This window comes from Phoenix dactylifera, chromosome 6 (genome assembly GCF_051530095.1).
Source record: "Phoenix dactylifera cultivar Ajwa chromosome 6, Ajwa_hap1_PhDact_Kaust_v1.1, whole genome shotgun sequence".
Lineage (NCBI taxonomy): Eukaryota > Viridiplantae > Streptophyta > Magnoliopsida > Arecales > Arecaceae > Phoenix > Phoenix dactylifera.
In genome coordinates this window covers 37,965,447-37,986,396 of record NC_143195.1, presented here as the reverse complement: position 1 = coordinate 37,986,396, position 20,950 = coordinate 37,965,447, and the positions used below count along the sequence as shown (strand labels likewise).

At 36.9% G+C, this 20,950-nt stretch overlaps 1 protein-coding gene across 2 annotated transcripts in view; it reads right to left on the bottom strand.

Moving 5' to 3' along the window:
• The window catches only part of LOC103703936 (exportin-4 protein), a 30,922-nt gene extending 11,994 nt beyond the window's left edge, over positions 1-18,928 (bottom strand). For both annotated transcript variants that reach the window (XM_008787014.6, XM_088724127.2), the window contains exons 1-18: positions 18,596-18,928; positions 17,618-17,705; positions 15,827-15,935; positions 15,650-15,748; positions 13,536-13,578; positions 11,038-11,109; positions 10,848-10,943; positions 10,171-10,416; positions 9,902-10,085; positions 7,217-7,328; positions 7,053-7,139; positions 6,683-6,821; positions 5,293-5,383; positions 5,072-5,134; positions 4,808-4,917; positions 2,424-2,528; positions 2,009-2,082; positions 985-1,060 (exon numbers count right to left, since the gene is read on the bottom strand). In XM_008787014.6, the coding sequence (XP_008785236.4) occupies positions 985-1,060; positions 2,009-2,082; positions 2,424-2,528; positions 4,808-4,917; positions 5,072-5,134; positions 5,293-5,383; positions 6,683-6,821; positions 7,053-7,139; positions 7,217-7,328; positions 9,902-10,085; positions 10,171-10,416; positions 10,848-10,943; positions 11,038-11,109; positions 13,536-13,578; positions 15,650-15,748; positions 15,827-15,935; positions 17,618-17,705; positions 18,596-18,682 (1,881 nt within the window). In that variant the 5' untranslated portion in view covers positions 18,683-18,928. The remainder of the gene's footprint in view (positions 1-984; positions 1,061-2,008; positions 2,083-2,423; positions 2,529-4,807; positions 4,918-5,071; positions 5,135-5,292; positions 5,384-6,682; positions 6,822-7,052; positions 7,140-7,216; positions 7,329-9,901; positions 10,086-10,170; positions 10,417-10,847; positions 10,944-11,037; positions 11,110-13,535; positions 13,579-15,649; positions 15,749-15,826; positions 15,936-17,617; positions 17,706-18,595) is intronic.
• Positions 18,929-20,950: the final 2,022 nt, after the last annotated feature.

The following is a 20,950-nucleotide window of genomic DNA, read 5'->3' as shown; positions in this document are numbered from 1 at the left end:
CTGTTTAGAGTCAAAATCAAAATAAATGTGAGCATATTATTTAGCAAGGTTGTGCAGGATCCATGCCTAAACCATTGACAAACAATCAACATTACAGCATTAAAGAAAAATATACCGACGGCATTAACATAAAAATAAAATTAGGTGATTGGAAAGAAACCAAAATGTCTAGATCTCAAGTGAAGCAACCAAATATCAAACCCACCTAATTACAATAGTCCCACAGAAGAAGGAACAAGTAATTGATAACCAAGAGTTGGATAAATAAAAGATAAAATATAGCAACAGTGTAAGACTACAAAAGAACACATAATGAAGCAAAAATAATGCATGGATAATACTTGGCGTGATATTCTTGACAAATGTTGCAAATCAATTTCAAATGCAAGCAAGAAACACTATTTCTTTTCTGTTGTTGACATTTAACAATAGCCTATCAACTATAAAGACTCCAGAAAAAAGCTAACTAGGTAAATTTGAAATTAGATTGGAAGAGAAGTGACATTCTTCTCTACCAAGACATAACCATAACCAAAAAGGCCATCGATGAGACAGAAGTTTCTAAAAGAAAACAGTGAATCACACGCATCAATGCTATTAAGGTGCCAGGCATGCTGTGACAAGCCAGTTCCATGTGTCAGCACATGCACGTGCTGTGGCATGTAGCATGCTAACTAGTGATCAGCACAGGTATTGGCACCAAGTTTTAATACCTTCGCTGATCATGCACGACAATGCAATTTTCAAATAACATAATTCAACATATATGTGTAATAGCAAAAGCAAAGCTTGTATTGCTAACATCAAAGTACTATAATTACTGTAAAAAGAATCATGATAAATGCAAAATAATTGTTGATACCCCTAAATACTACTTTTTCGGATTTATAGGCCCGAGCATGAAACTTTACAAAGATACGTAGTACAACTGTTTAATATTTCAAACATGGAACGATATTAGAAATTAAATAGTTCTTCAACTACCTCCATGAGTCGAGGACTGAAATATGTTCTTCTCATTTCTGGATCCAAACTGTGTCTAGCAAAATGTATTATGGACCTGCACAGCAATTTCAATATTATGATAGAAGATAAATGCCAGGAAAAAACAGAATAACTACATCATCATGCTTAAGAGCATGTCTGCAGATGCTAGTACATGAACCCTAGATCTAACTGTCAAGGTTTTTAACTTTTCAATCACCAACTGGAATCAGCCAACACAATGCTTGTAGATTTTGAGCATTTTATAGTCTTGATCATTTTTAATCATGGTTAAGCTTGCTCGAGTGTTGAGGGCTGATATGTAGTGGCTTTTTAAGTTAACTGGCCTTAAGATTTGGATCCTGTTCCATTGCCCCCCAAGAATGTATAAATGACTGACATCAATTAAAAAGGATATCTTGGTCATTTAATCATATATGTAAGGAGTCCTCATATGTTATTAATGAGGCACAAGGCTAGAATCCTTATATAGCCTGCTTCCTCCTTTCTTCCTTCCCCTTAACTTTCAATAATTTTCCATGTGTTGTGAGCAATGCTCTTGACTACATATGGTATAACTACTGGAATTTCTAAACACATTATAAAAATGTATTCACAAGCAGAAGGAAAGCAATGAAGCAAAAGACAGCTCCCTATAATAGAAAGATATATATCAAAATTGTAACATAAAAGAAGGTAAAATGCTATATTTTATCCATATTCCTAAACTGCATGTTACAACCTGCAAAATAAGCATTAAAAAAAAGAAATTCTTCTATCTCTGGTAAAAATTTTCAAAAAGTGATGTTGCTAGTGTAAAACAGAACAAACAATTTTTCATCTAAAAGCACACAAATCATGATAAATTGATAACTTTACTGACACGTAGCATATTATTAACTCCTAAACTATGCTATTTATACCAAGCAAATAGTTTATGACCCATATTATTTAATCAACAATGCAGAATAATTGACGCATCAAATGGCATGTATTTACTGCAGCTAAATGGAAGGAACTATACCAGGAAAGTACAACTACAGGATGCTGTGCCTCTTCCAATATATCTGAAAATCCAACTTGTAATGCTTCTGGAACCTGATTACCATACAGCTACCATTTTTTAAAAAACAAACTAAGGATTTACATTACTTTCACAAAAGGGTACTAATAATTGTCATCAAAATCAGATTTTGTATACAGCTAGCAAACAAGCAACAGCATGTAGGAAACTTGATGACTAAAATAATACATGGACTAAGTGAGATGGCAGGATGGTTAGTTTAAATAGGGGGAACAAGAAAGTAAACTGAAATTGCAAAGATCTCATAAAAAGATAACTGTAGGAGCCTTATACTAATGCCAATTATGTTATCAAATAAGAAAATGGTATGACCAAAAAATAATATCGGAAATTTCAATTGCAGAGAAGCAATTACAAGCATTGTCTCCCCCTCTCCTGAATCAGTAAGGACATGACCAGTTATCAACAGGAGCCAGTAAAGTTCTTCCAAGGTTTGAGTGGGATCACTTGTGTTGTTTCTCTGTTCAAAAGAAAATCAGCAAATGTTAAAATCATACAATGAAACAACTTCGCATCCATAATAGCAAAAGAAAGGCTTAAAATATTCTGGTTTTGAGTGCACATGGTGCCAGTGTTCATAAGATGAACGCAAAAACCAGAATTTCAAGTAATATTGGTATGAAAGGAATGTACTTCTGTAGTATGGCTTGATTCTAGCTGCACAGCTCAAACAAATAACAAGTACCTCGCTGTGCATAAGGCAGAATCTACGCTGATATACTCCAGGTGATGTACTTCAGAACAGATTAAAATTTCATGAGATCATGCTTAGAAAAAAAAAGTGGTTCCACATTCTAGGAATACCCTCAACTATGTAGATACATTTTATCTTTTGTCACTTCCAAAACCAAGAATGCAGCTAACAACTCATCCTTATGTCAAATATGATTACGAAAGCACAAAAATGACAATTAGCTAAAATTTTCAGTTGTTTATGATATAATATGTTATGCATAATCAAGTTACAGATCAAAAGTCATAGAGAAATTCTTAAAGAATTTAAAATATATATATAATTTGGTAGTAAAATATGGTCTGCAATATTCTCCAACAGAATGTGCATTTATAAAATATTGTCATTGACTTTTTTTCTATTTCATGTGGTCATGGCCATGAATGAGGGCAGCATGGGGAGATGGTGGATGCGAACAGGTTCCATTAAACATGTTGCTACTGTGACATTGTAGGGCCAGGGGTAGGTTGTTTTTTATGCAAGTTCACAAGTGTTCAGAAGCACCTAGCCTATTAAAAGGATGAAGAGAGAACATCTTTATGAGAAGAATGCAGAAAAGCAAGCAAAAGTAAAGAGTGCAGAGTTTGGCAAGCTAGAAACAAAGAATTGCATCTGAAATGAGTAAAAAGTGCAAGAAAGAGATCCATAATGACTGGAAGGGCACTCATACATGAGCTGCTAGGTAAGCATCCTCAGTATCCATAGGAGATGGAGGAGAAGATCTAAAGGCACAAGGCACATTTTGGCTGTCACGGTTCAAGAGCATAGATTAGGTGCGACTGATGGTTCAGGTTCGAAGAGCCAACGTGCAACAATTAGGGCACAATCATCTCGAGGTCTGCACTCAGGAAATCAGGGAATGGTAAAAAATATCAAAGACATAAGTCTCTTTGCATTTCCCAAAGAGAGGTCCAAGCAGAAGAAGATTGACTTGAGCTTCAGACAATAAGGGATGAGAACAATGGCTTCATATCAAAATGGCTCCAAGAGTCACATCCCTCCCTTAGCATCAGCAAATACTTTACCTCCAAACCATGATTAGCAACATGCAGACGTCTGGTACATGAATCAAGCCCCTCAACCCTTACGAGGTTGCTACTATGTATTGAGAAAAGGAAACGGAGGATATCAAGATGTGGCTTTCTTTAAGTAGCAAGCAGTACCTGTATAGAATGACCATCATATCCATGCATCATTTTTTGGACTGTACCAACAAAATTATCTTCCTTGTATAGTGATAGGATCATAGGAAGATAGTTCAAGCGGACGCTTCAAGGTAGATCCAAAACCACCAATACATACTGAGACTGATGAAGGGAGTGGCAGATGACGCCAACAAGAAGTACATCATCCAATTGGCAACGAGCAACAATGAAGACTCAAAAAAGACAAGAAAGGAGCATACAAGGAGAAAGAAACACCTTTTCTAGACCCATGTGCAGTATACTGCATAGATTTGATGTTCAAGGACATAGAAGAAGAATAAAGTCAAGCAAGATGTTGAAATGGGGTAGAGCATCTTAAACCATCATTCAGTTTTTGCCTTGATGCACCAGAACACACAGGGATCTATTGAAGCCTCGTAGTATTATCAACTCTCTTACAAATTTCACTGTACTGAAAAGCATCGTCGAAAGTAAGACAGGGATAAGTCCATATTCACATTGTGCCAAGCAGACTATTAAAGGCATAGACAATGAAAACTAAAACAGGAGGCAGATATTTTGGAGATACACAGAGGTAAAACAGCCGATTGTGTATTGTCGCGACCAAAAATAATATATTGCAGCCCCAGTCAAAGTAAGAAGCATCTGCTTAAGAACTTAATTTAATGCACTTAAAAGTATCTAACCACAGGCATAATTTCGAGGGAAAAGAACAATTAAACTTGGGTATATTTTAATTGATATAAATATATGATAAAATTGCAGGATGCAAGACAGAACATCGCATTCAAATTTGATTTAAATGACAAAGACAGAATATTATAAGTACGGGTGCAACACCTGATTAATCAGAGCAAAGCGTTCTGAGAATAATTTTATGAGAAAAGGAACAGTGACATCAGCTGCAACCCGTGCAATAAGAGCATAGGAGCCTAACCTTTCATCTCGTTCTACAAACACAGAGAGAAACACAGACCAACAAGACAGGACAACTAAAATTAAAACGAAAAATAAAAATACAAAAATTTCAAGTGGAAAAAAAATGCAAGAAGTAAAATAGAGAAGTTGTCTCTGTATGCAGGTAAATCTTGACATATAACATACTTGAAATAGAGGCATGAAAGTAGTCCGCATCGCCGTCATCATCAAAGGCAGATTCAGCAGCAGCTACATAAAAGGCAAAACCTCATGAATAGGCAAAATAGCCTCCCAAAACATGTACTGGCAAGAGCAAGTAATTAACTATTTAATGCAGGATGTTTGACATGAACTTTAATATATGTGGCCAGTCAAAAATGTTTAGCAGCCACTAAAAGAAGTAATACCTTTCAGATGTGACTCCACAATAACATTAAATAAATTGGAAGCTGCAGATATCCCTTCAGTAGATACCGAGTCCTTATCAGTATCTGTTCGCTGCAAACAGGAGAAAAAAAATTCTTGAATGCAATGGTCAGCCATTGAACAAAATAATGCCACAGAAAACAAGAGATGGTACAAGCATAACTCATTATCATCAAGCATATATTAACTTGCTGATAGAATCTTAATTGACGATAGGACACTTTAACAGGGAAAAAGAACCTAACCTGGGGAAAAGCAAAATCATAGCATTGTTTATAAAAGACGATGCACTAGCACTCAGACTCAGTCCATTTCATATATCAGAAGCAATATGGCAGCCAGACACTCGCAGAACTTGAGGCAACCATTTAAAACATAGGAACCATGCAAATGCAGGGACCACTGAACCAATACCGGGATCCGTACCAGTCAGCAGCCGGTATGGTTCGGAACCGATACAATAGAGTGTGCTGGTTCCATACCGGCATGCCCAATTTTTTTTTAAACTTTTCAAGAATATTTAATTAGTAATCATTTTACAGATTTGATGTTTTTTTTGGTGTTTTCTTGATATTTTTTTATGTTTTTTGATATTTACTATAATGCCTAGTCTGGAAACCTTTTTTTTGCAATTTTTGCGCTATTTTTTCAAGGCCCCCCTCCAAAAAAAAAAAAAGAGAGAGAAGGAGATAAGGAAGAGGATGCACAACTTATTTAGCCTTAGATCTTTCTTCTAATAGTTCGAATCAAGGTCCGCTGTACCGGTACCAGTCGGCGTACCGGTGGCGGCCCGAACCGGTCCCGTCCCGGTCACGTACCGGTCCGAACCGGTCCCGTACCGATTTTTCAATAATAAACCACCGGTACCAGATTCCACGCTGATCCGGTACCGGCCCTAGGCCGGACCGGTACGGCAGACCATAGTCTGAATTGGTGTTGTTTGTGGCTTTTTTGGAAAGAGAAAGAGGTGGAGCCGCTTTCAAATGTCGTTGGCAAAGCCTTCTCGGCCCTTCCCAATGCCACCTGATGCCTTTAAAAGGCATCAAGCCGCTGCCACAGTGGCACTTGGGCAATAATAACACAATCAACCTGGTTCGGAGTGAACCGGCCGGTTCACACCGAGTCGGCATCGAACCGGCCGATTCCAGCCGGTAAAGGACGATAAAGGACCGGTTCTGGCCGGTCCAATAGGGGTTCTGGCCGGTAGGGGCCGGAACCGCATTGAAATACCGAACCGACCCGGTTTCGCACCAGGTTGGCTCGGTACTGCCTGAACCGAGCAGTTCAGCGCGGTTCGGCAGACTTTGTGCATATGCATTTTGTACATATTCATATAAAAGTACAGAGTGGTGGATGAGATTATAGAGGTACCCCAAGAATAACACTCCATATTTCTAATAAAATATCCAGAGCCTCTGAAGCCCATGTTTCTTCTTCATCACGGATAACTGTATGGGCTTTAACAACTTCACATGTCAAGGTTGACAGGAGATGAATTGTGCCAAAGGGCCTGAAACATGTGAACAATTATCAGGATAATGACAACCTGACTTAACATGCAATTGCAAAAAAGAAAAAAGGTCCATTTGGGGTGACTGGGATTCCAAACCAAAAACTTACAATGAAAAATATTCTGCTCAGTGAACTGAATCGAAATCTTTGATATGATTACGTAGAGATAAAACCTTGAACATTAAGAAAATAAATACAAGAATTGTAATGTCAAACATAAACCACTGACCTTATAGACCTTAAGAGGTTGTCAAACAAAACGGTGCTAGTCAGAGTTGCCAGTGAAAGCAATGCATGGCAACCATCAATCATCTCACTGGATAAAAAATGGTAACATATTTAGAAAACAGTACTCTATGCATGTTCAAGTAAAAGTGATGTTAAACCAAGGACCTTTCATTTCTTCCACTCTGGATTGCCACTGAGATAACATTTGGGGGCTCGATCCATTGAAGAACAGCTGATAGTATCTGTATTAGGTGCTTAATTTGCATCTCTCCATTATCTAGAATATTAAATATTTTAGCTTCTGTTAAAACTATTAGTGAAAAAATGATGGTGCAACAAAAGCATAAATTAATCTTTTGTAAATTACTACAACTATTAAGTAAGGGTTGCATACTTTGCGCATGTCAGAAATCTGCAGTGTAATCCAAAAGCTAACAAATTATATTAACTTGGATTTTAAAAGTTTCACTACTATGATACAAGAAGATATGAATAAAACTTTTAGGAAAATCCAATAAACAATGATATCATACTTTTGATGGTTTACAAGATTCAGCAACTACGACAACTTTTTGAAAGAACTGAAAAAAATGTTGAAAAAACAGAACACAGAGGGGAAAAATTACAGATATGCACTTAAAGAAATATATGATATCACCAGATTGCATCTCACATCTAACCGAAAGTTTGGTGCAACGATGACCAAAATAGCAGCACAAGTACCAATAATCACCAGAGCATTTTAGCACAGTTAATCATGAAGTGATTTTCTCATCCAGATGATAGTTAGGAGAACATGATAATCTAAAGTGTAGCATTGACAAACCTTGGTAAGAGTAAAGACTAAGTTGGATAACAGTGATAAAGACATTCAATTATGCAATCACAAGCATGAGAACAGTTTAATCCTGTTAATTTCCAATTATAACACCACTATGTCCCGAACAAAAACCTTAAAATTTTTAGAGAACCGACCAATTTAATGTACATTAATTGTCGATACAGTTCTGAACTTCTGATTGGCTAGACTATGTAATAGTCTTTTCCCAGTTTAGTGGACACACAACATGGAAAGACCTCTCCCAAAACAGATGGTGGATGACACACTTAAACTGGGCAAACCTAAAATCAGTAACTTCGCTGTTGCCTGATGATTACAAAACAATGAAGCCTAAAATCAGCCTAATATACAAATCTATATGGTAAGTATTCCCATTGCATCAACTCCTTAAGAGATCACTTTGAGTATAACAAAATAAGAAAAGATTTCTCTCCTGTGCATTCAATGCCTTAAATTCATTTTCTTTGACTTCAAAGAGATAATTCAGCCTTCATGTGCAGAAACATGACAGTTCCCTTTGCACAAACTCCACCACTTCTATAAATTGAAAGTTCCACAGAACTTTGTATGATGGTGTAGCTGGAACTACACTACACTAGCTTTAGAAAAAGGAGAGGCAATTTGATTCATGTCCCTTGATTTGACTGCCTACTTATGCATAGTTGCTGCCATATTTTTATATACGATTATGCCTGTCTGTGCATGCTTCTGCCTTGTTTTGTACATGCGTACACAGGAAAGGATTGAAAGTCACAAAATGGCCATCCACACTAAAATCAAGGCCAGGAATAATTTTTTTAGTCAATCAGAACTAATCGTAAAATTGCAGTCAAACCAAGGTGCAGGAATCAATTTCTCCAATAATTGCATTGGAGAGAGAAAATTCAGTGGCTATTCGGACCAAAACCTTGATTACTGTGAAAGACTCAACTTTTCTATCATGCAGAAATTGTAAAAATAGAAAGATGATGCGAGGAAAATATAATCTATACATCTTAACTCAAACTGTCATACTGATTGTAGCAATTATATATTCAGGAACATATCATAAAATTAATTTGGGCAGAACAAGGACCCACCTAAAGTACATCCAAAGTGCAACTGAAAAAATTCCCAGATGAATCAAGATTAGGTTGGGCTTCTAAGTTAAAAAAAAAAGAAGTAATCATAAATAGTGGACCTGAATGTCTTATTCCTCTTACATTGGAATATCACCATAATAACTCAAGCATTAAAAAATTATAACGTCTCTGTCAAAATACGTCGTGTCTGAAAACCTGCTTCTTCCACCTTGTACTATCACTTCATCCATGTTGATCACCCATCTGCAACTAAAATATTTGGATTCCATGTTGATTTGGAAGATGAGCCATGTACAATCACAAAGCACATACACTTATGATTGAAATGCTAAAAAGAAATTAAAAATGGTTTCCTTTTCTAGAAAACAACCCAGCCCAAAAAAACAATCAATTTTGTGATAACCAAAAAGCTTACAAACATTTTTATTGCTGTTAGTTAAGTCAACTACCATTTAGTAAGGTTTTCATATACAATACATAACCCAAAAGATATTTGTGCTATAAACTAGCAGTATTACTAAGAAACTTAACAAACAATTTGCATCATTCCAGATTCAAAGTTAAAATAAAAATCAATAAGTCATAACTAATCAAACATTCTACATAAAATAAAATAAGGATCAATAAGTCATAACTAATCAGACATTCTACATAAAATAAAATAAGGATCAATAAGTCATAACTAATCAGACATTCTACATAAAATAAAATAAGGATCAATAAGTCATAACTAATCAGACATTCTACATAAAATAAAATAAGGATCAATAAGTCATAACCAATCGAACATTTTACATCAACTGAACATTTTACAGCTATTCGGGCCATCCTTTACTACCTTGATTTATGATACTGACATTGTCATGCAAGCATAAACAGTTACTGATTTATTTTGCAAACTTAACAGAAAAACATTGAACACATTACCAGCAGGAAATATAGTCCCTGTCAAGGAGCATAGTTGAACTATAAGCTGCCGGGCAGAAACTGCAAGAGGAGAATCGATCCATATCACATCAGATGAATACTTCTGCCTAAGTGTCGCATACAAATTCAAGAGCCAAACAGTATGTCCACTTGATAACAGAACATCATTCCATATGGGCCCTGGCTACAAGCAGCATATGAGGAAATCAGCAAGTTAAAAGATAATATGAATAGCATATTTAGATTTGATTAAGCTAGAAAAGGTCTACCTGTACCAAGGAACGCTCATACTTCTTCAGAAGTACCGCATCATGTCTAATTCCATATGACGATGCACTTATTTTGTTAATGGAATGACCAAGAGTATTGGTACTCTGTCTGAAATTCCAGTTCAAAATCTGAAACATTAGTCGCAATGCTGCAGAACAAACTTTATCTTCGGATACAGTTGCACCACATCCTATAATTTTATCAGTGACACTTAATGCAGAAGCCTGGGCCAAGCAATAGAACTCCTGCCAGTAGGAATATACCTGTTATTAGAAACTTAGACCATAGGTTCAACTCTATCAAAACTACACGTGTGTATATGTACATATGGGATATATGTGTATGTTCATATGCATGTACTTACATTAAGTACATATGTATGTATGCATGTTATGTATCTGATATGTTTATGTTATGTTATGTATGAACCTATATATGTATGTATGTGTGCATGTATGATATGTACAATGTGCTATGTATACATATGTACATCAAAGAATCAGAATCAAGAACTAAGTGCTTTCTAAAAAATTATGATTTTCCTCAAGACAAAGGGAAGGAGACCCACCCAGACTTAAATTACCCAAGTCCAAATGCTTTTGAACATCACACATGAATGTGTATAATGAACCATAAAATCTATGCAAACAGGTTTCTAAAAAAGTAAAACCAAAACCTTTAAATAATTCAACTCTAATGATAATAGGCACTGCTCATGGAATTCTCTGGGAAGCCCCATGGCAGTTGAGGTTGATGGTGAAAATTCTGATACCTGCAAAATACATTCCAGAACTCAGAAAGCTGCAAGAGCAAGATAGCAAAACATAAATTTGGAATAAGAAGCACAGATGTATGATGATGGATACCAAGGATTCCAAGAAGTTGATCCCTGTATATTGTGCATGCATGCCATGGATGCCCAGAATAGCTTGCTTCACCTGAAAATGCAATTGTTAGATAATCCTGAATAGATTTTCTTTTTTTTGTTTTGAAACTGCTGCTACAAAATCAATAGTTCTTGTGTATGAGAAGTTACATTGCCTAGGTTGGCCACAAGAAGAGAAAACTGGGCATACCAGTATAGGCACAACATGTAGTTAAACGTAATTTTTTCTGACCAAACTAAGTTTACCATCCTCTCTTTTTCAAATTCAGACAGCTTTAACTCAGAGAATAACATGCCTCAGTCCTCCGGTGCTGTAAATATTGTGTTGCGTCTGATCAAATATATTTGAAATCAGGCCAACTATTTTCAAATATGAAGTAAGCATCCCATGAAAAGGGCCCTAAAAATCAGCTAACACAATTAAAGAACTCCCTGATGAATGTGAGGAATCAGAATTGTTATATTTTTGGCAATATAATATTGGTAAAGGGTAATTCCTGGGATTTGCAATTATCCTTAACTGCTACTCTTGATCCCAGATCCTAACCCTTTCTTCTGACAATTTTCTAGAGCACTAAATCATTCCAAAGATCCAAAAAATTTAAAAAAAATTCTATCCTATCTCCAATTGATACAGGAAGATTCCTAAACATATCCTAGAGGTGACTAAGTCCCTACATACAAGAGAAACCACACAAATATGCACACAGACACGCCCGCACACGCACACACAGAGTTCAGGAGTACTCTGATCTATCTAGAAAAGGAAGGGAGGAGGGAAGAACCCAATCAAGAGTGAGAACTAGCATCTTTTCATATTCCCTTCCACAAGTTTTGAGAGGAGTTACTGTACCAGAAGTCCTTTTTGAATTCCCTTCCACAAGTTTTTGGAAGAGTTACAAGAGCAAGAGTCCTATTGAGAAGCCAATAGTACATGAATAATAAGAGATGTAATTTGGTGGGCATTTAGGGGAAAAGTGCGAACGATACACTGAAATTGCTCAGGACATGAGCTATAGCAGTGACAAGTGTCAAGGCTATTGTAAGGCTAGAAGAGATACAAGTAAATGCGCGACTGAAGGAGATATGTATCAAGGATCTAACAGAAATCTCATTCTTCTTTACACTGCTCAAAGATTACTGTGGAATATAAATTTGGAGTGTCCACAGATGGATGGAGTGAAGAAACATCTGAGCAAATGAGTTCATATTGTAATAGCACTAGTGTTTGGCAAATCTAATGCACATAAAAGGATGAATTGGATGCGTATCTAGTCAATGATGTCTCTTTCATTATGATCAAAATGTAGCTCTGATGCATATAGAGGCTTGAAAAAAAATTTCAAATTTCTTTACGATGACGATACTTCTTTTGGCCATGTACTTCATGTGTTTCCCTCACTAAAAGAGGTCAAAAATTGAACCAACGGAAGGGGGTGTATAATATAGACAAAAGTATGAAAAATAGAGAGAGAGTACTTGATGAAAGTGGACTATGGCCATGGAATTTGCAATATACAGTGATGAAATAATTGATTGAAGCAAGGTCCGCCGTACCGGTACCGGTCGGCGTACCGGTGGCCGGCCGGACCAGTACGGTACCGGTCCGGTACATACCGGCCGGTACCGGTACCGTACCGGCTGGTATGCGGTGGTTTCAAAAACCACAGCGCGAGGCGCTGTGGTTCTAAAAAAAAAAAAATCGTACCGGTGCGAACCGGCCGGTTCGCACCCATACGAGGCCGGTACCAAGCGGTATCGGCCGGTTCCGACCGGTCCGGGCTCCATACCAGCCGGTTCGGCTAAAAAACCGGAAAATACCGATTTTCTTGTGGTTCCGGTACCGATCTAGGACCAGACCGGTACGTACCGGCCCATACCGGCCGGTACGGGCCAGTACAACATTCCATGGATTGAAGAAAGAATAAAGTGACTTTATAAATAAGTTGCTTACCTGGGTGATCTCCATAATAGGCAACCGCTTGGCCAACAGGCTAAGTCCCACATTAGGGGTTTACTTGGTTTATTCGACAGCTATGATTATGATAAAAATCTTTTGGAATCAGAAAGCAATACCAAAGATCTCTAATTCTTACAGCAAAAAAGTAAATTTCTTAAGAGATACTGGGGGCAATATTATGGCTATGCAGTCAGTTTTATACAACAATAGAAAAATTGAAAGCCCATGCTTCCATGCAACAACGAAGAAAAATCTATTTCCAATCATACTGATTGGAGGTGTGAGCAACAAGAGAATGGATTTTTCTTTAAAAAGAAAAAAAAGATATTCAATAGCACACATGGAGAACTTAGTTAGAAGCATGATGCATAACTAACATATATCAATTTAAGTTCCCCGTATATATTATGATTTCTAAAGCCTATGCTATAGATAATAAGAGAAAATTTAGAGATGAAAAGTGAAAAGCACGAGGCTAGCGATTAAAACATCATACTGTTATTTGTGTAAGTCCATACCTCGGAAAAGATAGCCATCTTCTCGGTTTCAGCAAAATCTAGCCTACAAATGAACATCAAAACACAGGTGTATGACATTTAACATCTAAACTCAAAAAGCTATGATTCATCAAGTTGCAGTAAAAACTACACGACAATCAAGGATATTTTATGCCGGAGTATATTACACATTAAGCAAGCAATGTATTTCATCCATTCATATGAAAATAACAACGAAACTTCTACTATGGTTAAAGTAACCCAATGGGCATTATTAATTGCTTGAAGCAAATGATTATCAAAGGAATGTCACTTAAAATACCATTTTAAGCATCATGTCAACACACGCTTGCAATCCACACCCATGCATGGCTGTGCGAGTCAAGTCTAGGTCAAGTCAAAAAATGCTTAATCCAAATCAGCCAAATTCAGCTAATGAAGTCAATACCTAACATACTCAACCAAGAGAGCTCTAGATCAACCTATTCGTACATTAAAGAAAAAGGAGAAATACAATGGATTAGGAAAGGGAAATGCAATTGCATAGGCATAACTGGACCCATTTATAGGCATAACAACAATTGGCGGCTTCAAAAAATGGAGAATATAAAGGAGGCTGTAGAAGACCAAGGGGAGAAGTACAGAAGTAAATGGAGGGAGGAGGTCAATTGATTAGCAAAGAAGCAAACATGGAATGAGGGAAGCATAGTAGATCTCTAGCGGCTTTCAAGATAAGTCAAATGCAAAATTATAGCACTACATATTGGCTTATCATTAGGGCTAGAACCGGACCAAGTCAAGCTTCCCTATGACCCGGCTCCGGTCTGAAAATTTTTTTTGCGTTGCAAGCCAGACCTAGGCACAAAACATTTTTCCAAGCTCTAGCCCAAACTTGAACCGAGCCTAAACCTGAGCAAAAAGCCCAATCAGGCTCTAGAGAATGTGGATGAAGAGAGGAAAGGGGGGACAATGGGGGAGCGGTCTCTAGGATCCAGCCTGCTGCTGGACTCAGGCTTTTGGTCGGGCCAAGGCTAGACCCAAACCCAGTTAGAAATTTTTCAAGCTCCAATTTCAGGCCCAAGCTCGAATAAATTAACTTCATACCAGGCCTGAAGCCAACCTGGGCCACTTCTAGCCCTCCTATGTATCATGCATATCAAAGCAACGTGCAGCAACACAAATTGATATATAATGGTATGGGCATGGATCATGCAAAGGGACACACCTGTGAACTGAGTCGATAATTTGTTGGAAAGGTCATGTAGTTTAGGTTTAAACTGGCTTTAGATTTAGTTATTTTAATTGTCATATTTTATTTCTGTTAATGTGTGGTTTTATTATCTTAAAGCTTTTCTCCTCCTTTTTTTTCGGTCTCAGGGCTTGTAAGCATAGATGGCTTGTCTTATATTTTCTTGAAATTTACATAATTAGTTTTGGGGATACGTTTAAATGAGTTTTTAGGTCTTATTTTTATAAGGACCAATGGTTAGTTTTATAAGTCTCAACTTGGTTTCAAAATTGCTTCAAACCATTAGGACGGTTTCCTAGATTGGTTTTAATGGCATTTTTATGTTAGGATGTCGGAATAAGATTCTCACTCTATCTAGAAAGTATTTGGTTGACATTGTTAAAAGAAATGAGTGATATTAATGTAGCTGAGTTTTAGGTTCATCAAGAATCCTATTGTGAGTCAAATTATATAACATTAAAGTATTAAATTTATTATGAAGAAGTTGAGTGCCCTTTTATGTATGAAAACATTGCTTGAGGGTTCTTTAGGGGTTTATAAGCAGGATTTCATAAGAAGTGACAAATTTTATACAATTTATAGGTTATGTTGAATGAAGTAGCTTCCTTATGTAGGTTTTTTCCTTGATTCTTGACTTCTTGTCTATCCTCTCAATTCTTTCCTCCACTTTTACCTTCTAATTTACCTTTTCAATTGCCTCCCCTTATGTTGTATTTGTTGTTTATAAAGAGAGTATACAGAGATATCCAGATTTGAAGTTCTATTTGCCTTATCCAAATCAATCACTTCTATAGAGATCAAAGACCAGTACGCACAAATATATAACATAATAACCATGCAGAGGAGTAAGCACTAAAATTGAAATATGGTGACTTATGCAGCTTACCAGCCTCTTTTTATCAACAGCGCTGCAACAGCAGAAACTTTTGCTTGTACATAAGCATCAGCAGCCCCAGAATGTTCCATAACATAGCATAAACAGAATCTACAATACAAACAGGTAAGATATCATTCAAATACCAACAAAGCATTCAGCCACACCTGTAAGAGTTGATAAGCATACGATATCAAGCTTCTTTTATTCTCATCTGTAAGGATTCCCCATTCCCTTATTGCAGCATCACCAATTGCACCAGCAGCCTGAAACCTTGCATTTGGTATTTGAGAAGTTTCTGAAATATGAGAGCAATGTCAATACTACAAGCCAACATGAAAGAGAAAACTTTGCGTTTGCAAGTAGCGCAAGGAAAGAGGTATAAATGCTCATGCTAAACAAAAAAGATATGATGTGAACACTTGAAGCATGATTTAGAATAAGGTTTGCCGTCTCGGTACCGGACCCCATACGGGTGCCACACTAGCACTGTGTCGGTACGATGCAATATAAAATTTTTTCGGCGAACCGAGTGTCGGCACGCCACCCATACTGGGTACTGGTACGGTACAGTATACCCCATACCGCTTGGTTCCGGCCGGTACGGCGAACCATGATTTAGAATAATTTATCAGAATACTTCTAGCACAGTCCACAACCAGCATAATATTTTGCAAGAAGTATCCGAAGGTCTCATTTGATCCCACAGCAAATGGATAATCCTAGCACATGCAGTCTCTAAGAGGGACGTGATAGATGTAATAAATGAGGAAAAAAGGAGAAGGAAGAAAACGGAGGATATGGTTCATTTTTTGCAAATGATAGCATAGAATTGCTGGCAACAGCAAATCTTATGTGCTTTATACTCCCAAGTCCAAGTCTGCAGTAGCACTTCTTCTTACAGTATACTATTTCGGAAACCTAAAAACTCCATCATATGGAAATGTAAAATGCATGATTTCCAACATTATGAAGCAGTTCAAGCCTTGCTCTGGACCAAGGTTTCAAATTTCAACCATACCGTACCACATTGATATACTCACCCCATTTCAACATGGGGGTCTTATCCAGTTCACTGAACCATCAGAAGATATTGGGGTCTATTCTCATCAGGAAAGTAAAATAAAAAAGACATATATGAGGGTTGTATCATAGATCTGAAACCTGCTGTAGACAACAATGATTGAATCAACAATAGAACACCAACGTCAAAATAAATAAGTACATTTTTTAAAAATATTCGAAAACTTCTAAAATAGATACCTACATAAATTTCTCACCCATGTTATCTGTTCTCGAGCATTAATACGTTATTTCTGTATATACTTCATAGCAATTACTCAGAAACATCATAACGTGTTCACACATATTCTACAACCTTTTTAAGTTAGACATCATAATTTAACATCAAGCTCTAGGCAAAGGCTTTCATTAATAAGCAAGAACTACCAAATATCATAAGCCAATAAAAGTTCTTAATAACTTTTAGAAAAAAAAATCTATGCAAGCACATTATATAGGGCATGCATGTAAAAGTTACTACATCACACAACATATCAGATGTCTATCATGAGTTAGAAAGTAAGAGGATAACATAAGGCAACTACAATAATAAACTTTCAGGATACAAATTACGACAATATCATACATCCTGAAACATGGACATGAGCCCTTATCTCAGATGCTTGCCAATGCTTTTTGATACTTTACAGTCATTTTTCGAGCCTCACTTAAAATTGTTTAAAGGGATCATGACACACATATGCCATTTACTTTTCCCTTTCTTGGCCTATTTCCTTTGAAGATATACCAACACAAAGACATTGCTTCCACCTGAAAGGTGACGTTCAGTTTATAAATAATAACAAAAACAAGTGACCGCAAGTCTCGTGAAATCAATCACATCAGTTCATGATTGTATTCTACGTCAATCAATAACCCTTCCAATGGCCTGTGAGTATAGTCCTAGAAGCAACGTACCAAGAATAAATCGGCATGACTGATATGGCAGAGGAGATAGACGCAGTGAGAGGATTATTTTCTCTGCTTCACCTGGATTCACATGCATCTGCATGATCAAATAAAAGTCAAATATTTGAAAAATGAATAAGATCTGAAAATGTGCCACCTGGAAGCCAATACAATGCCTTAAATGTAACAAACAATCAATATGCATCCAAAGAAACACAGGAAAAAGAAAAAATAAAAAGAAATAGAAATCAAATAAGCCACTGTCATATATAAATCTAATAAAAAGAGTTTTTAGCTTCCTCAAGAAAAGAGCTACATGGTGCAAGCTACGTAAGATTCCTCAGAAAAAAAGGTAGTAAGACCAGAGTGAGGGTTGGAAATGTGATCAAACAAATGGTTGTAGAGAGTGGTGGTGTGTTACAATCCCCAAGGAGTTACAATTATGAGCCTCTCCAACCCCACCATTTCCGATGTATTTTGTCGGTCTCAGTGCTTGACAGCAAATCCAGCCCCGCATCTTGATTTCTAGTATTTGAGTAGGGAATTTTGGCAAGTTGACGCAGAAATGATGCATCTAGGGTGCCTAAGGGAACTACTCGAGTAATAGCCACTTCCTGGAAGATCTTCATGCTGAGACTAAACCGCCAGCCAATGACCCAGACTGTTGCAAGGATCCTGTTTCCTTTGATCGATTCAAGATTTACATAAATTTGCTTGGGTTGGGATATCTGATCGAGAAATAAATCAAGAAACAAGAAGAGTACAATAATCTTTGGAAATGATATAAACAAATAACAACTCATTCAGATCAACAGAGACATAGATGATGCCAAAACTACATCGAAACCCATATAACTTTCTGGTCTCTTCGACTTTTTAAAGAATACGCAAACCAAGAAAACATCAATCATAAAACCCTAAAGTTAGAGAACCCACATAGAAAAGAGAACGCATCAACGTCAGACAATGATAGAAAAGAGAGAAAACCTGGATCGAAGAGCAAGCGTGCTCGACCGCCTCCATGGTGGACTGGAGCTGGGACAAATCCGTCGCCCCTCCCGGAAATCCCTCCATGTCTTCTCCTTCCAACTCCCAAGGGTTTCAAGAACCGGGGAGGGTATCAAGAACTAGGGTTTTCGCGGAGAGCGAGGAGACGGGTGAGAGGGGACAAGGAGAGGAAAAGATTACAAGGGAGGGAGAACTAGGCACTACGGGGGTTTATATAGGTACTGAGAGCAGCAGCACCTGAAATATAGCAGAGGGAAGAAAGTCTCGGCCAAGGGTTTAATAATAACGCCGTAATGGCAGCGTTTCAACGGCGCTCCCTCATTAACCGACCGACAGTTTTATAATGATCGCACGAACGGCAGCAGCAATATTTCACCAGATCGGTATCATCAAATAAACAAAACAAAAATACAGTCTTTTTTTCTTTTTTTTTTTTTTTAGTACAACGGCTACTCATTTCATTCTAGCAGATTCAAGAGCAAAAAAATAACACAGTTTCTAAGTAATGTAAATACTGAATAAGAGTTGTTATGATGAAATAATAATCACTGTGTTTATTAATCAAATTTTAGTTATTTATAATTTCTATGGCTTTTATGAAGTTGGAGTGTTAATTTTTCTGAAAAACATGAGAGGAGGAAGCAAGCCTTGTTATGAAATTGTCCTTCTATTGTTGTTTCAATCAAATATGACCGAAATGGAAGATGAGAACGGGAACATCTTTTGGAGAAATGCACAAGAAGGTTTGCATAGAAGCCAATAGAAATAAATGAGCGGATGAGAAATGGATGAGAATTTTGTTCTTGCTTTGCAGAGTTGTTAGGCAAATCTTGTTGGCCAGTGGTTACCCAAAATAGACATTACTTGGTATTTAGATATACTGCTCAAATAACATAAAAGACTGTTTAGGATTGTCTATTTAGAGGTTTGACGGAATGAGAAGATGGGGAACACAACAAGAACATTGTTTGACTTCTTTAGTTAGGACAAATGACATTTTGCTATATGAATCAGAGGCTGTAATCTCATGCTCTCAATTTTGTGATAGTCTCGAATTATCGGCGGAGCAAATATCCTTCTCAAAATTTTTCTTGCTTTACTTTCATTGACCCATGTATTATGTTAAGAAGTCTTTCAGATTTGGGTTTGCAGAGAACACATTACATGTGTACTCTCAAATGTTAGTGCTAGGTTCTGACGTGTGGAAATACGACTATTTTAGGATAAACCACTTTACATGATTTAATTTTGTTCACTATGAAAGTAACTTTCTTTTTTAGGTGATTTAATAAGTCATATGCGCCTTATTCATAATCTATGTTCTCTTGTACATTCTTTTTCATAGGGCAGCCTTTGTAGCTAATTCATTTATGCGTATTTGGAACAAAAGGACATGCAAGCTTATACATGGTTTTCTAAGATTGCAGATTTGGAATGACTTGCTTTTGCATGCTTTAGGGAAGTTTCAGGTCCATTGTTATTGAAGACTAAATATGCCATCATCCTGTGGGACTGTTGTAGCATGTATGCATATATTATAGTTGTCCTTCACAAAATACACCCGGTACGATATTGGACTTCGATCAGATTGTGTTTTCATGGCATGACACATTTATCCAATACTTAGAGAAATAAAAAGGAACTGATGGCACCAAAAAACTGTGACATTACGTATGCTGGTTATGAAATACTGTTTGAATGGGTTATGGCACCAACGGATCATATGCTGCCCAAGGTGGCAACCCAAAAAGATTTATAATAGTTCGGTGCTCACTCTGTACCTACGTCCACTCTCTAAGATTTTTTCTTTGAGAATTTCACTGTAATTTATAAGCAAGATTGCATCTTAGTTGTTTTTCGGGCTCAAAACCAAATCTAATTGATTTTTTCTGGCAATCAATCAAAACCAAGTTATTTTACTGGTACAGCTAAACCAATCCTAAAATCCAATAATACTTAGGAATTTTTTGCTGATTCCCAAGCTCAACAAAACTTAATCGATATTTTAGGATAATCGACAGCAACCTAGGTGTTCGTGGATACAACCAACCTTGCAAGTCCGCTGATGTTTTTACGGTATCAACTACACCATAAAACCCAACACAAGATTTCCTAACTAAACAAAAATAAAAAAAATACATACACAATGACTTTTACAAAAGTTGAATTTTTTTCGCTGTAGCTCGCGCTTGATTTGCTGTGAATATTAGAATCTTGAAGATTTGAAATCAATTCTTTTTCTTTCTCTTTCTTGCTTACTCTATTTATTGTGTTGGAACTAGAAGCTCAAAAAATGATGATTAATTTGTACTCTCTCTTTTAACTCCTCCACTC